Source organism: Mya arenaria, chromosome 10 (genome assembly GCF_026914265.1).
Source record: "Mya arenaria isolate MELC-2E11 chromosome 10, ASM2691426v1".
Taxonomy (NCBI): domain Eukaryota; kingdom Metazoa; phylum Mollusca; class Bivalvia; order Myida; family Myidae; genus Mya; species Mya arenaria.
Window position 1 is genome coordinate 32,125,564 of NC_069131.1, and position 14,599 is coordinate 32,140,162.

The 14,599-nt window shown below is 33.8% G+C and overlaps 1 protein-coding gene across 2 annotated transcripts; it reads right to left on the bottom strand.

The window, feature by feature from the left end:
• Nucleotides 1–4,958: 4,958 nt before the first annotated feature.
• Nucleotides 4,959–13,695, bottom strand: LOC128206769 (cell death abnormality protein 1-like). Of its 2 annotated transcripts, none has more exons than XR_008256564.1 (6): nucleotides 13,562–13,695; nucleotides 9,101–9,131; nucleotides 6,920–8,692; nucleotides 6,680–6,759; nucleotides 6,333–6,409; nucleotides 4,959–5,959 (listed from the first exon to the last, which is right to left on the bottom strand). XR_008256564.1 is itself a non-coding variant. In XM_052909458.1 (6 exons), exons 1-6 carry the CDS (start codon nucleotides 13,574–13,576, stop codon nucleotides 5,841–5,843), a joined length of 2,127 nt encoding a protein of 708 aa, XP_052765418.1. In that variant the 5' UTR covers nucleotides 13,577–13,695; the 3' UTR covers nucleotides 4,959–5,840. The 2 variants fall into 2 exon arrangements, 1 of the variants encoding a protein (XP_052765418.1); XM_052909458.1 differs by having other exon boundaries at nucleotides 6,648–6,759.
• Nucleotides 13,696–14,599: the final 904 nt, after the last annotated feature.

Genomic DNA, 14,599 nt, shown 5'->3' on the forward strand with positions numbered 1-14,599 from the left:
TCCGGAGGGGGCGGGCGGTAATGGCCTCGCAACACCCCCTCCCTAAAATCGTCCAAGTTTTCTTTTTATTTCAACAAACTGTAGGGGAATTTTAAATTGATTTCAGTTTGAAATGCACCGAATCGGACAAGAATATATAAATCTGTTTTTAGGCGAGTACCGCCATACCCCCCTGATAACACCTTTAACCAAATCAATATCGGTTCTATTCTTATAGTCAATGCATTTGTGGCAGACAATAGTCCGGATATAAATGTACTGCAAAAATAAAATAAAATATAAATTGAACGGGAAAAGATATGGAACATTGAGGTTTATTAAGGTGATTGTTTTGGAAACAAATGGAAAACATTAATCAGTAAAATAAAATGACAAGTAAGATCAGCTGAACCATGTTAGTATTCAGATCAGCAACAGAATCATGGTTGGTACAATGCGAATATTCTACAATAACTCGCAATAATTTGATTTCCAGTGTCATAATCAAATTGAGTCTGCTCTGCCTCATGATGTAACAGAACCTGTTTGTCGACGACTTCTTCGGCTTCACCCTGGACAAAATCTCGAGTACAGTATAAGTCCCAGGCCTTCAAACATATGCACTACTATAAAAAGAATATCATTATGGTTTCTTCCTTGTCTCCATGAACTTATTGACATATCCTTACCTTTCATTTCAAGACAAAACACAACACAAGTAGATGGTAGTTTTCCTGTCTCATGTTCTATACTTTTTGCATGCGTTATTATCATGCTTTTGGTTGACCATGCGTCTGTGAGATAAATATTTAAATTAAGCTGCTTGTTTTGTAGAAACAGACCTAATGTTTTGTATGAAAAGACAAACAAATATTTTTGCTTCTACATCATGACAATCGATAAGTTACGTCGGCTGACCTCTTATCTTGTGTTTCTTTCGAAATGGAGTCCATATAAGAAACGCTCCAAAACGGAATTATGACATGCCAAATTACTGACAGACAACAGGAATTACGCATTATAATCGGCCTGTCCAAAACAGTGTTTAGCAGATTGCTCCCGTTTTATGTGAACATTGAATTTTTGTATAAATTAGACTTTTTATCAACTGTAGTTTACCTGCAATTAGCAAAGACTTGACCATGTTACCGTGTTGTCGAATTGACGACGGCCTGTCTAAAAATCAATGATAAAGGTGACATCATCGGGAACATCCCTGTGAGGCCAACAAGTAAAACGTAGCTCAGAGCCCTAAGAAATAAAATAAACATTGAACTCTTAGCATCCGTGTGTAAACTACGTATACCGTTTAAGGTCACAAATAATTATAAATGCTTTGTACAACTGGTTACATGGCTGTAAGTGCCTGCAGTAACTGAAGATTTGAGGTAAGCTCATCAACGTATATAACGTTATCTGCTGGCGTTCCGTGTTATTCAGAACACATATGGGTTCCGATTAAACGGACAATATGTTATGGAAAATCGAACTTTTCGGATAACTCAGATTCAGAACTTGGGTAGCATACCTTTAATAAGATGAATGATCTCTTTTAATTCTCTGACAAGGACTGCAGGATTTCACTATTGACTTCTCCATACAGTTTAAAGATTCCGGAATCTGGCCGGTACCGCTCGCATTTAGGATTATATAGGACAGTTTTCTTACATGATTTTCTAGTATTACAGGTAATTACTTAATGTTGCAATCAACATAATATGACCGCAATTGAAGGGATATACGCTGATAAAAATATATTGCAACAGGTAAATGATATATTACTTTAGCAAAACTTGTTAACATTACAACAATATACTTACTCATTAACCTATTAGGTTTGTTATCATTACACTATTTTTTTTACATTTCCTGCCATATAATTCTCCCGAAATATTCCAGTTGCTACGACATAGGTTCTGTGTTAAAATGCTTCAACATTAAAATGTCTTAAAACCATTTTAAACATTTTGATCAAAGGTCAACAGGAACATGCTGCAGTGTTAATGGTTCTCACCTTTAAAACATGTGAAGTTGAAATTAGTTAACTCATTTAGAGAAATTGTATTGAGAGACATTTTAAGTTGAAACCGTATTTTGTGAATAATGAAACAGTTTGCATTGACAATTATGTAAATATGATATCATATTTCTAGCTAAAGTAGCAATGTTTTGATTTCGTTGATAACATCTATGAAAATAAAACGGAGACGCATAATATATATATCCAATTACTGAAGTTACTGAAGTTACCTGTTTGGACTTGAAACGAAATTTGTCACGGTTAAATAAGGAAGTTATGTTAAATTCAGATAATACATCAGAATGTTAAACTTTATGTACGCTAGGTTTTGAAGAGACTATTTACATCAATGAAGCTAGCGTTGATAACATCGGCTTCTTTAAATTGGTACGGGTAAATGTAATGCGCGCTAGGTGTCATAATCTACTAATTTTACACGTTCATGGTATTATTATAATCCGACATTTTTGATAGCCTTAGTCTCACCACCCTGGCATAGAATTTAAACATCATATCTAAATATTTACTGGTAAACCATATTTTATGAACAAATCAAGTACCCCGATTATGTCAGGCAAACTAATGTAACTTAATTTTAAACTTCCATGGATTAATTCGATTCCATCTGTTTTAGCAATATTATTCGGTAGTTGAGCGTCTTAGAAGGACATGGTTTCAATAAAAAGATCATTTATTAGTATCAATTGATGACTGCTTTGCGATCAAACACCAACAATTAAATAACTTTCATTAAAATAAACATTGAGGGAATGAGTAAGTGAGTGAGTAAGTGAGTAATTGAGCGAGTGAGTGAGTGAGTGAGTGAGTGAGTGAGTGAGTGAGTGAGTGAGTGAGTGAGTGAGTGAGTGAGTGAGTGAGTGAGTGAGTGAGTGAGTGAGTGAGTGAGTGAGTGAGTGAGTGAGTGAGTGAGTGAGTGAGTGAGTGAGTGAGTGAGTGAGTGAGTGAGTGAGTGAGCGAGCGAGCGAGCGAGTGTGTGAGCGAGCGAGTGAGCGAGTGAGTATTGGTTCCTTGTTTGTGACTTTTAAACTGTACTGCTAATATGTTTTTATCAATGTTGGGTTAAGTGCGAATCATGTCCATTTAACTTAATCAAGCTCCCAGAAGACTCTTCTTCAATTGAACTCATGTTTTACTGACCGTTCCAAATACAAATAATGGCCCATATTTACATTCATTATTTTACGATTTAGGGCCTGCAGCAACTTTACTTATGCCTTGATTACCGTCGATTCAAATTAAAGTAGTACTCCACATACTTTTTCACAGCTCATATAGCTCAATTGCATAACATAGTTCCATCACAAATTATGGCCATTGTTTTTAACTTTGCTTTACTAAAGGGCAAAAATGAGGGTTATACTCATATCTCAAGTACCATCCATTCAATGGACTTCATACTCGCATTCTTCGCACAATTGTTCAAAGCCATAACACAATTAGGCATAACTCCATAGTATCCTAAATACAATTTATGGCCCTTGATAGACTTGGAAATTATTTTTAAAATTTACTATCATTATCTGCAACGTACGCATCGTACGATCACTATTTTGAATTGATATATCTGAGTAGTTATGCTATTAATTTCGAAAAAAAAACATTATTGGTAAGTTGAGGCAAACTGTATATGTTTTTGCAAATAAATCACACTGTTTGGTTTGTGACATTCACTAAGTGGTGAAGTGAAATACTTGATGTTACGATAACTTGTCGTACGATCGTTGATAAGATTAGCCCATTGATACATAAATTTCTTAGAAAAAGCGGCGAATACGTACACCTTTACATATTTATTGGGTTTCATTTTTAAGTATGCTAAGGCCTCCCGTTTCAGTACACAAACTTCACTTGTATTTATTTGATTGATGTCCAGCCAAGATTCATACCTCGCTGGATGTTATGCAAAATTAAAGCATGCGTGCAATAACAATATCTTCTAGCTGTGTTCGTGCAACAACAAAAGCACTTCACTTGAGTGCAAAAACAACAAAACTGCGTGCGACAAGAACGTCACTTAGTTTTCTAGGGAATAATTCGTAAAGTTTGTATCGGTTTACATTTTTTGCCATTCATTACCATTTTCTTTAATCCCTCGAGAAACAACGAAGCCAAGTTTGGTAATTACCGTTTAATTGTGCGCAATTTCAAGTGTGTGTTGTGAACGGTAACACATAGTGTTCCCATATTTTAAGTTTAATTCAAATACAAAAAAAAATCAAATTACACTGAGATTTTAAGAGATAAGCTTTTTTTCTATTAATACAATATTAAATTATCATATGTTAATCAAGCATAAACAATATTGCGTCGGGCAGATTCACCATGAGTTTTGACGCAATGTTCGATCGAAACGTCAAACATTATGCCCTACATTACTCAATGTAAACAAAGGCAAAATATCTACGGGCATGTGTAACGGCGATAACCTCCATCAAAAACACTACAGTCAGCAAACTATTTGTGTTCCTGTGATATCATAGATAATATACTGCTATCGAGGAGCAAATCGAAAGCTTCTTTCCAGGAGGGCAATTTATCAGCGTACCTGAAATCCTAAAAACATGTACTAATTCGTACTTAAGTTATATTGTTAGTATGTACGTGAAAGGAGTTTTGCGATTCCTTCGTCATCATTTTGAATAAATCAGCATTGTGTTGTAAGTAGTAGCTTTGTTAAATTTGAATTGGATTTACCCGCTAGGATATTTGTCAACATTAAGCATCAAAAGGACTGAACAATAAAATAGCCTTACTCTTAGAATGTACACACGCACGTCTACGTAAGAATGGCTTACTTGTCAATTTAACGGTAGTACCATCGTTGCTTCGGAGAAACTGTCAACATATTTTGTTTTCGATATTTATTAAAAACATATACGTGTAGGCCCTTCTAAATCTGAGAAACCTGATATGACCAAAAAAACAACAACAACAAAAATACACTTATGTTTATTGAGGCCTATATCTCACAACATCAAAAGAAACATATATATTGTTTGTTCATACATTACTTAGCGGAGGGATATTCTTGTTTTAACATAAACTATATATGATTACTAAAGTACACATATGATATAAAGCCATAAGGAAATGTCAGAATGATTTCAAATCGGGAAATACTTTTTTCAACAAAATGATGGTATAATGGTTGAATTTGTATCGACACGTCAACGTTTCATTTTACATATTTCAATCAATAAATTCATTAGGAACCAATACCAATGTTGTTTATTATATTGCACTTTGGGATGTTATTATACTAACGCTTAATGTTCAATTGTAGTATTTTTGTAATATTGGTAATCTCTTTACCCATTGGCTTTTGCAGATAAATCCGATTAATATTAAGAAACTATGAAATAACAATTGAGTATGAGGCCTGTGTTTGTTGTCGTTGGAGTAGATTTAAGGATATTACACTAATTGTACACGTCCTTTAGATGTATTTAATAGTACGAACTGAAATGAAGGATAAACAAAACGCCGAATAAGAATTCTTACCTAAAGGATTTTAGCTGAAATTTGATATATTTATTTTGTTTTATGTATGTATTTCGTTGTCCTGGGAAACAAGGCTCCGCCTATTGTGTGTTAATTGCAATTATGAGTCAATAAGCTTTGCACACTGTCAAAGTCATTTTTTTGCATAGACATAAATTGATGATGCGCCTGCGCTTTGAATACTTTACTATAAAAACAGTCAAATGTTAGAAAATGTTACTGCAACTTTTAGTACTCACTTCATTCACAGGAAGTAAAAAAAAATCGAATAGTACACATGATCATGAACTTAAAGTTAGCAACAGGAAGTTGTTTCGCATTAACTATCCACACGCTCATAGTCCATGCTGTTTGTTTGCAATTCAGTGTACGCTTCATCTTGTACTCTAGCCGTCGTATTATGTCGGTCGCTCAATTTTTGATAGTGCCTTTCCTGCTCTGAAATACACAGAATACGTGAATCAATGTTCTTGATTTAAAGAAAACTTTAATATGATGTTATCACAATCAGTATAATTGTACATTTTACTTTAGTTCATGCTGATGCGTATAATTGACTGTATTAGGCAATGGTATTTATTCTTTTAGCATATTAATTAAATATCGTATAAACCAGTTTGATACTCAGACGTTTATTTAAACACAGTTCACGTATTTCAATCCAGTTTGTGTAATTTTACATAATCATGGATACACTTTTGCTGTTCGCGTTAATTCAGTAATATAAACAAAATTAGCATTACTATTGAACATGCTTTAAAATGTTCAAATTATTATACAGTTAAACACTAAGTCTATATTTCACTTTTACCTTCTATTATGAACGGATTATGGTTACTGAATCGAACTTGGCTGCCACTTTCAGATTGTTTCTTTTGTTGTTTTCTCCTTTCATGCAAAGAAAACGGAAGTATGTAATTTCGTTACATTGTCTTTTTTATAATAATTTACTTCTCCTGGACTTGTTCACTTAAATAATCCTGACACAACTTTAAGTTGGCTACATTACATATAAATCAAGTGCAGTGCTTTCTTGTAAAAAACAAACATATACAAAAAGTACGAAACGTATACAACATCAAACATATTTTAAAATACTGTATCCTTAACAGTATATTGTAAAGACCTTTGTATGCACAGAACAATTCCAATAATCACAATTATAATTGTGCTCGCACCACCGACAGCTCCTCCAACTATCCCAGCAGCAGATGAATCGCATGTATTCGTCGTTGTTGCTGAAATTAAGATGTGTTATTTTAGTGAACGTATCAGGTAGATCAATGTGAATGTAAACATCTTAAAAGCATCTAAATAACTTTAAAATCGCATACATTCAAAGTGACAAGTTTGAAAAACAGTTGTAGGTTTTAAACAAAAACGATAACATGCGTTTACCATTTACACAGGTGACCCCGTTGTATCCTTCAATGCATCCATGTAAACATCTACCATAGTTGTCACATCTTGTTTTGTTTGGTACAGATGCGCATGTTGAGGGGCATACTAAATCGCATTTGTCGGCGTAAAAGTTGCGAATACAACCTAAATGGCACCGGCCTGTTTTAGCATCACACTCTTTGTTGACACAGGTTTCTCTACATTGTACTGCACATACACCATCTGTGTTTGGGGTGAGCCCGCCTTTACACTGAACACAGAAATGCTCATTCTGACTACATTTTGTACAATCGTGATCGTAATCTGTACATAAATCTGCACAGTTTGCCCCGGTATATCCGTCGTCACAGCCAATCAAGCAGTGGGTCTCTGACGAGCATTGTTTATTTTTACAAAGTTTGTTACATTCACAACATGTATCATTAAAAGTGTAGAACTTGTTATTTTGACACGTTGTACAATGCATGCTATTTAAACAATAACTTCTGTTACATTTGCAATCCTTGCTTTTCATTTCAAATCCATTTGTGCACTCATTACACACTTCACTGTTTAATTCACATCGGCAGTTTGGAATACATTTACACTCAGATCCGCTAAATCCATCGAAACATGATGTGCAGTATGTAGAATTTGTCTGAGAGCATGTTTTACAAAAGCCATCACAAGAGTCATTGCAAGAGTCAGCTGTAAATCCATCCAGGCAACCATCTAAACAAAGGCCGTTACTTTTTCCGCAAATTGAGCCGACGCAATTAGCCGAGCAGTTGAGTGAACAGTCTAAACCAAAATTACCTTCGTTGCACGTGTAGCAGTTTTCACTTGTACTACAATTAAAACAGCGATCCGGGCAAATTGAGTTACAAAGATTACCAAAATAGCCGTCATTACAAGTATTACAAAGTGCACCTTTGTAGTTGAATTCACAATTACATGTGCCATCGTCTTTGTAACAGGTATTGTCTGTACAACCTTGTCCGCAAGGTGTATCACAAAAAAATCCATACTGTCTTGCAACACAGGTTTCGCACATTCGTCCGGTGAAATTGGGTGAGCATTTACACGAACCATCTCTATTGCACATTCCATTGATGCAACCATTTGAACATGGCGTGTTGCAATTTTTACCGTGATATCCAGGTTTACAGTTTTCACAGGTTCTTCCGGAAAATTGCGAAAGACATGTACAGTGGCCTTCATTGCTACAAATGTCCTTACAGCCTACGGAACACTGTTTCGAACAAAAAGTAGATAAGTCAAAATAGCCTGGTCTGCAGGAAATGCAATGTGTTGAGTCTATGCATCTGCAGTTCTCGTTGTTACAATTAATATTGCAATTTTCCCCGTATTTACCTATAACGCATACGTCACATTCATTTCCTTCAAAATTTGCTTTACATTCGCACGTGCCATCATCATTGCATTTTTCCTCACTGCACCCTTTGGAACAAACCGAATCGCAATGGCTGCCAACATCGTAAAACCCATCAAGGCAATTATCACATATACTTTGAACACACGCGCAGTTTGTGTAATCACATGCACTTGAACAATTGTTAGAGGGTGCGTAAAAGCCTGGTTGACATGTTTGACATACACCGTCACTTTGGCGACAAGTCTGACAGTGGTCTGGACATGGCCACATGCAGCGAGGTTGATGATACCCATCTTTGCAGCCTTCTAAACACGTCTGCTCCATGCCTCTTGAGTCTGTTCCACATATGTCGTTCATGCAGCACAGGCATCGTCCAGGACATGAGTCGCATTTAGCTGTGATTAGTTCAAAATAATACATGTATTTGACTATTTGAAAATATTTATTAACTTCTGGAACACGTATTCAAAAACATATAAATTACGTTATATACTGAAAACAAACTATGAACACAAGGGATACAATTAATAACATAGTGAAAATAACATTGATAAATTAACCTTTACAATAATAAAAGACGGAAACATTTTAAAAACTCATTTAATAATAGTATCCCTATGTAGGTGAATATTTCAGGAAATGTAAGAATGGAAATATGAATATAAATGAAAGTGTAATAAAGTAAATTAATAAATGAATAGATGATTGAATATATTGATTAAGTGGTATAATTATCTATAAGGAATTGAATTAACTTTTGAACCCATCTGTAGAGTAAATGCAAAATAAAATGTAATAAATACCTGTTAAAAGCACCAGCAATACCAATATAATCTGAAATATAATAATCAAACAAGTGTTTTACTCCAATTTAGAAACGAAACAAGTTTCCGAAAATTCATACAAAAATGAATTATGTACTTGTTAAAGGCATATAATTTTCAATTAAATGCTACTTGGCTTGTCGCCTTAGATTCGTTTAAGTTATTGGTGATAATTAAAAGTTTAAACAAGCAATGCTTGCTTTTTCCTTGAATTAGGTATCCATAACAGTCACAGTGGATGTTATATTTGACTTGAAAAAATACCGCTAAGCAGATGCTTGACCTTGTTTAAATTTCAACCATCACTAATATTCTGTATTACACGTGTGTAGTAAAACTAATATCATCCCGCATGTTTGTTATCAATTCAGGTGGAAGCAATTACTGCTAAATTTATAATATTTCAGCAATTCAAACTTTTATTTCATATCTTGAAATTATGATTAAGATTTATTTTAAAATTGGAGTTCATTTTAACTTTATGTCAGCAGAGGCAAACTTAATAATTTCACTTGAATTGATAAAAACACATGTTAAAATATTATTCACTTCTTGTGTTTAAACCGGAACCGGAACACGTCATGAGCATATCACAAAATTATGTCGCCATACACCCGTGTGTGACGTTATCATTCATAAGAAAGGAAACGTTTAATTCAACGAATGTTGCTAATGATGTGATCCAGACAGGATATGATCTTAATATTCATTTTACTTATAAACAGAATGAAATGATGAAATATCTATTTTATTTATTCCATGTACTTTATTTTTGCATTGCATGTAGCGCTAAATATGGCATTTTTTGTCAGGGTGTGGTATTCGGCTAACTTCAGCGCAGGTTAAAGAGGTATATATGCATATGAATATCTAAATGAAAAGATCAATATCGAAATTTCCAGGGAATTCAATATATTTGAAAAATATATCTCTCTTGATTTAAGAGACTTTTGACTTTTGATTTTTAGTGTTTAGGTATTTATTATGCTTCCTGCCTACAATTTTACTTAAAATGTTGATTGATTTCAATTTAGTGTAAAATTTTAAGTTCTAATACTCTCAGGGCCAGAATTGAGTAACAACTTACAACTACCAGTGCATGGTTCTGACAAAACCATTAAGAGATGAGTAGGAAAACTGAAATCTCTTTTAAACTAAAGAAAGTATCTATTCGTTAAGGTTTCATATTGCTACACAAAACAAACGTTTATGGCTAACATTCGCCATTTGAACTTCGGAGTTGTGAAAACAATCAGAACACAGGCATTCTTTTCTGATGCTTTATGTTAATGTTTATGTCTGGATTCAAGTGTATATTATGTACATTTCTAGACAAACCCAATCTTCACATATCAGTTGAGTTTTATAACTTTACATATAGGAGTACAAATTTGCTGTTTACGTCAATTAAGTAAGGTTTATTTGAAATAAAACACAATTTCTGTAACCACAAAAACAGTATTTAAACATTATATAATACATCAAACTTAACTCCTAATATACCATCTATGGATAATAGATTTGGGTTATGGAATGAACATTGGCTTCCACATTCAGATTATGTAATATGGCAGTTAAGTACCATGTACAGATACCAGCTTTAAAATTGTAGGACTGCTATGCATTTTATAAGTACAAATTCAATGCGTTTTGCTTCCAAATGCCAAGATTGTGAAATTGTTACAAAACAAATGGTTAGACAAAAATAATGTTTTTTAATATCACTGGTTTTCCGCTGCTATCCCTAGAGGACACAGTTTGAGTCAAGGCTTTCAAAGTTACACTGAAGTACATAAAGATCATACATGTATTAAACATGGACATGATCTTATACAAAGATAACAACATTTATAGAGATATGGCTACAAAATAAACTCCAAACAATTGGAGTCTTAAATGTCCTTGTGTAGTCCTTGTGTACTTTTAAGGTGGTTTTGATTTAAGTAGTCTTGGGTTTGGAGTATCCTTGTGAAGTTCTGCTAATTTTGAGGTTGATTTTGGATAAGTTTGCATTGTTCTTTGGTTTTCCTGGAGGGTCTTTGAGTTTTGTAATGCCATTGGGTATTCATTGGACGCTTTTATGTAATCACGGGATGTTCGTGACAGTCCTGGTTTGCCCTTGTGTAGTCATGGAGTCTCCGTATGTAGTAGGTATACTAGGTGTGTCATTGTGTACTTTTAAGGTGAAGTTGTGAGTTATATCGGGGTGTTATGGAGAGGTCTTGAGGTGCCCTCTGGTAGTCCTGGTTTGTCTTTCGGTGGTCATGGTGTGTACTTTGGTAGTTCAAGCGTGTCCCTGCACTGGGATGTCTTTGTGTAGTTTGTGGGTGTCCTAAGAAGTCACTGATATTCCTTAAGGTGTTCTATGGTATCGTTTAGTTGTTCTAGGTTGACCTCAGGTATTCTGTCATTGTGTAGTCCTGTGATGTTTTTGGGTAGTCCTGATATGTTTTCTGGTAGTCCTGGTGTGTCAATTAGTAGTGTTTGAGTGTTTTTTGATAGAGTTTGGGTGTCCTTGTGTAGTTTCAAGGATTTCGTTAGTAGTCCTTGGGTGTCCTTTGGTGGTACTGGAGTGTCCTTCGGAAGATTTTGGGTGTCATTGTGTAGTTTCAAAGTGTCCTTGGGTAGTTCTGGTGTGTCCTTGGGTAGTCCTTGGGTGTCATTGAGTAATCATGGGTTTTCATTGAGTAGAACTTGAGTGTCCTTTGGTATTTCTGTGGTGTCCTTGAGTAGAACTGGAGAAACCTTGTGTGTCCTTCAGTAGTCCCGGGGTGTCATTGGGTTTATTGTTCTTGTGTAGTTTCAGGGTGATTTTGGGCCGTGATTGAGTAGTTTTGGAGTGTCTTTAATATTGATGGAGTGTCCTTGAGTAGTATTTGAGTATCTTTGTGTTATTTTAAGATGTTCTCTGGTAGTTCTGATGCGTCTTTGTGTGGTTGATAGGTGTTATAGGATAGTTCTGGAGTATCCTTTGATATTTGTGCAGTGTCCTTTTGTAGACCTTGGAAATTTTTGTCTAGGTTCAGTGTTTGGTGTACTGGAGAAGTCTTGGTGTGTCCGGGTAGTTATGGATTGATCTTCAACAAATTTTAGTTTTAAAATTTACAGTAACTGAAAATACAACCGCTTAAGGATTGAAAATATTTGTTGACATCGCAACATTTTGTATATCAACATTAGTAAAGAATGTAATAAATAATTCACTTAAATATAGTGATTCTTTACTTGAAAATGTCTCAAAATTTCTGCAATGAATTTCTTTAAATTAGAAAGGTCTTGTTCAGTGTTCCATTACACATAATATGGGTACAATAACACCTACTCCCAGATGTAATGCATGAGCAAAACCGTTTGCGCTTATTGATATATCATTAAAAGCACTAGTTTGCTTACACTATTGAAAGCAAAAGCAGTCTTCAATTTACTTAATGATTTATGAAATAAGAATAAGAACGATTCACAACTTCCATTGCTGTTAAATAACTTAATATATATAAACATATAAACTAGAGGGCGGGGTATTTTGACCCCAAATATGTCCTAGCATTTATACACTCTGTCAAAAATATAACACATAATATAAAAAGCATGCTCAAAATTTAGTTTAATGCTATAAATTTATAGTATAAATTAATAAAAGTGATTTGAATTGAAAACGAAATCACAAATATATTTTCGTTTACGAAGTATTTAATTATTTCTTGATTTTCCAAGAATTTATTAAAATAGTTGTTTTCTTATAAAATGTGTGTCAGATTTATCGTGTAATATCCTATTTTCAACTCTATAAATAAAAAAAATGTATTAGAGCTTGATTTATTAATTATTAAAAGAAACATAAATAGGACATACAAACAGCTTTAAGTGAAAATTAATTGCCCATAGGACATTGACCTTGATTGGAAAGAGAGCTCAACAAAAATGGAAAATTAATATAACATAACTTATAAGTTATAACGTTTAAGCAGCATAGTATATTTTCATCAGAATTAGAATATACGCATATTGTATGATTTTCCAAATGTATATCTTGTATATCTTGTCCATGATATCCACGAAAGCCATGAAAAAAAGCAAGAAATGTTTGCAAGACCAGATCCACGTAAATATTTGTTTTCACAAACTAGAAAAATTGCTCTTATTGATGGTGTTTGTCACAATAGTATATCTGGCTGATGACCTAAAAATTGTTTATAGGAGCCTATTTTAACGTAAGTTACATACATACGAAGAATAGATATTGATCAAATGATGTGCTTGATTTAATCCAAGATTTCAAGATAAACCTTTTACGAAAACACGTTGGTTCAATATTACTTTATATGTAAGTTAAACAAAGTTTAAAAACATATCAACGCAAATTAATCTGGAACATCAATGTTATGATATCCCATTCTAAATATAAGTACAGTTGTACTGAAACAAAAATATGTTACATACCGAAGCGAATTCCATTTTTTTTCAGTTAAGCATGAATTTAAAAATCACCAGGTATTTTATATTTAACAGGAAGAAAACACAATATTATATATGACAGTGAGGTAGTTTTCGCATATAGGCTTTTTGGAGTGTCTAATTGTTTACAGGAAGTTAAGTCTGTTTTGTGTTATACTGCGGTGTTTATGAATATAAAAATAAAGCCCCACTATCTGTTTTGTCAATGTGAAGTTTATATTGACAAAAACATATTTACAATCTGGCCCATTAGGACTTTTGAGCGTTTATTTTGTAAATATTTCATTGAAAGTGTCGACAAATGTTTAAAAAATGCTCTACAAGTGAATTATGTTATATTATAATACCATAGTATTACTTTAAGCCCGGCAAAAAGTTAGGCATATATGATTGCGTTGAACATTTGCAATTTGGTTGTCGGCTTGAACTAAATGTGCTAGTATGGAACAAAATATTAAACAAAAATAATAACGTAAGCACTACCTGAATTCAGATGATTTCCCCAAAAACGCTTTCCCTGTCTTTGTCTTGTTTCCGTTAGTATTTTCCTCAAAAACTGCCATACACTATTCTAACGAAATAAATTGTCAAAATGTTGCAGGCATGGGAACGACGTCACAGTGCGCGTGTGCATCTTTGAGGCCAGCCTTTGTTTAATAAATTAATAATAACTATTGTTTTGCTTGAATACGCATCTGCGTAATTGACATTGCTATTCTATTATCATAGTTCTCGTTCTGCAAACACCACACCTCTGTTTCTGGGATGTTTATGGTGACAAAAAAATGATCTCAAATTTCTTATTTAAATTCAGATCCTTTAACTTTCACGCGAATATCTCGCTTGACGAAACTTCTATAATAGCATTAACATGCAATAACAGGATTTCAGAGGTCAATTAATTAATAACTTGTTTAAATTGTTTTATTTGCATATGATAAAAATATAACGCTAAACCAAGCAAATGAATGACTATTGATACTATATATGGCCAAACAGCCTTTCATTTCAGTGTCAAATGGA

Bases quoted from the DNA above. Each gene is read 5' to 3' on its own strand.
- LOC128206769 (XM_052909458.1), bottom strand. The intron at 6,760-6,919 runs GTAAACGCATGT...TCTTAATTTCAG, and splicing joins CGGGGTCACCTGTGTAAATG to CAACAACGACGAATACATGC. The intron at 6,410-6,647 runs GTCTTTACAATA...TTTGCATGAAAG, and splicing joins ATTGTTCTGTGCATACAAAG to GAGAAAACAACAAAAGAAAC.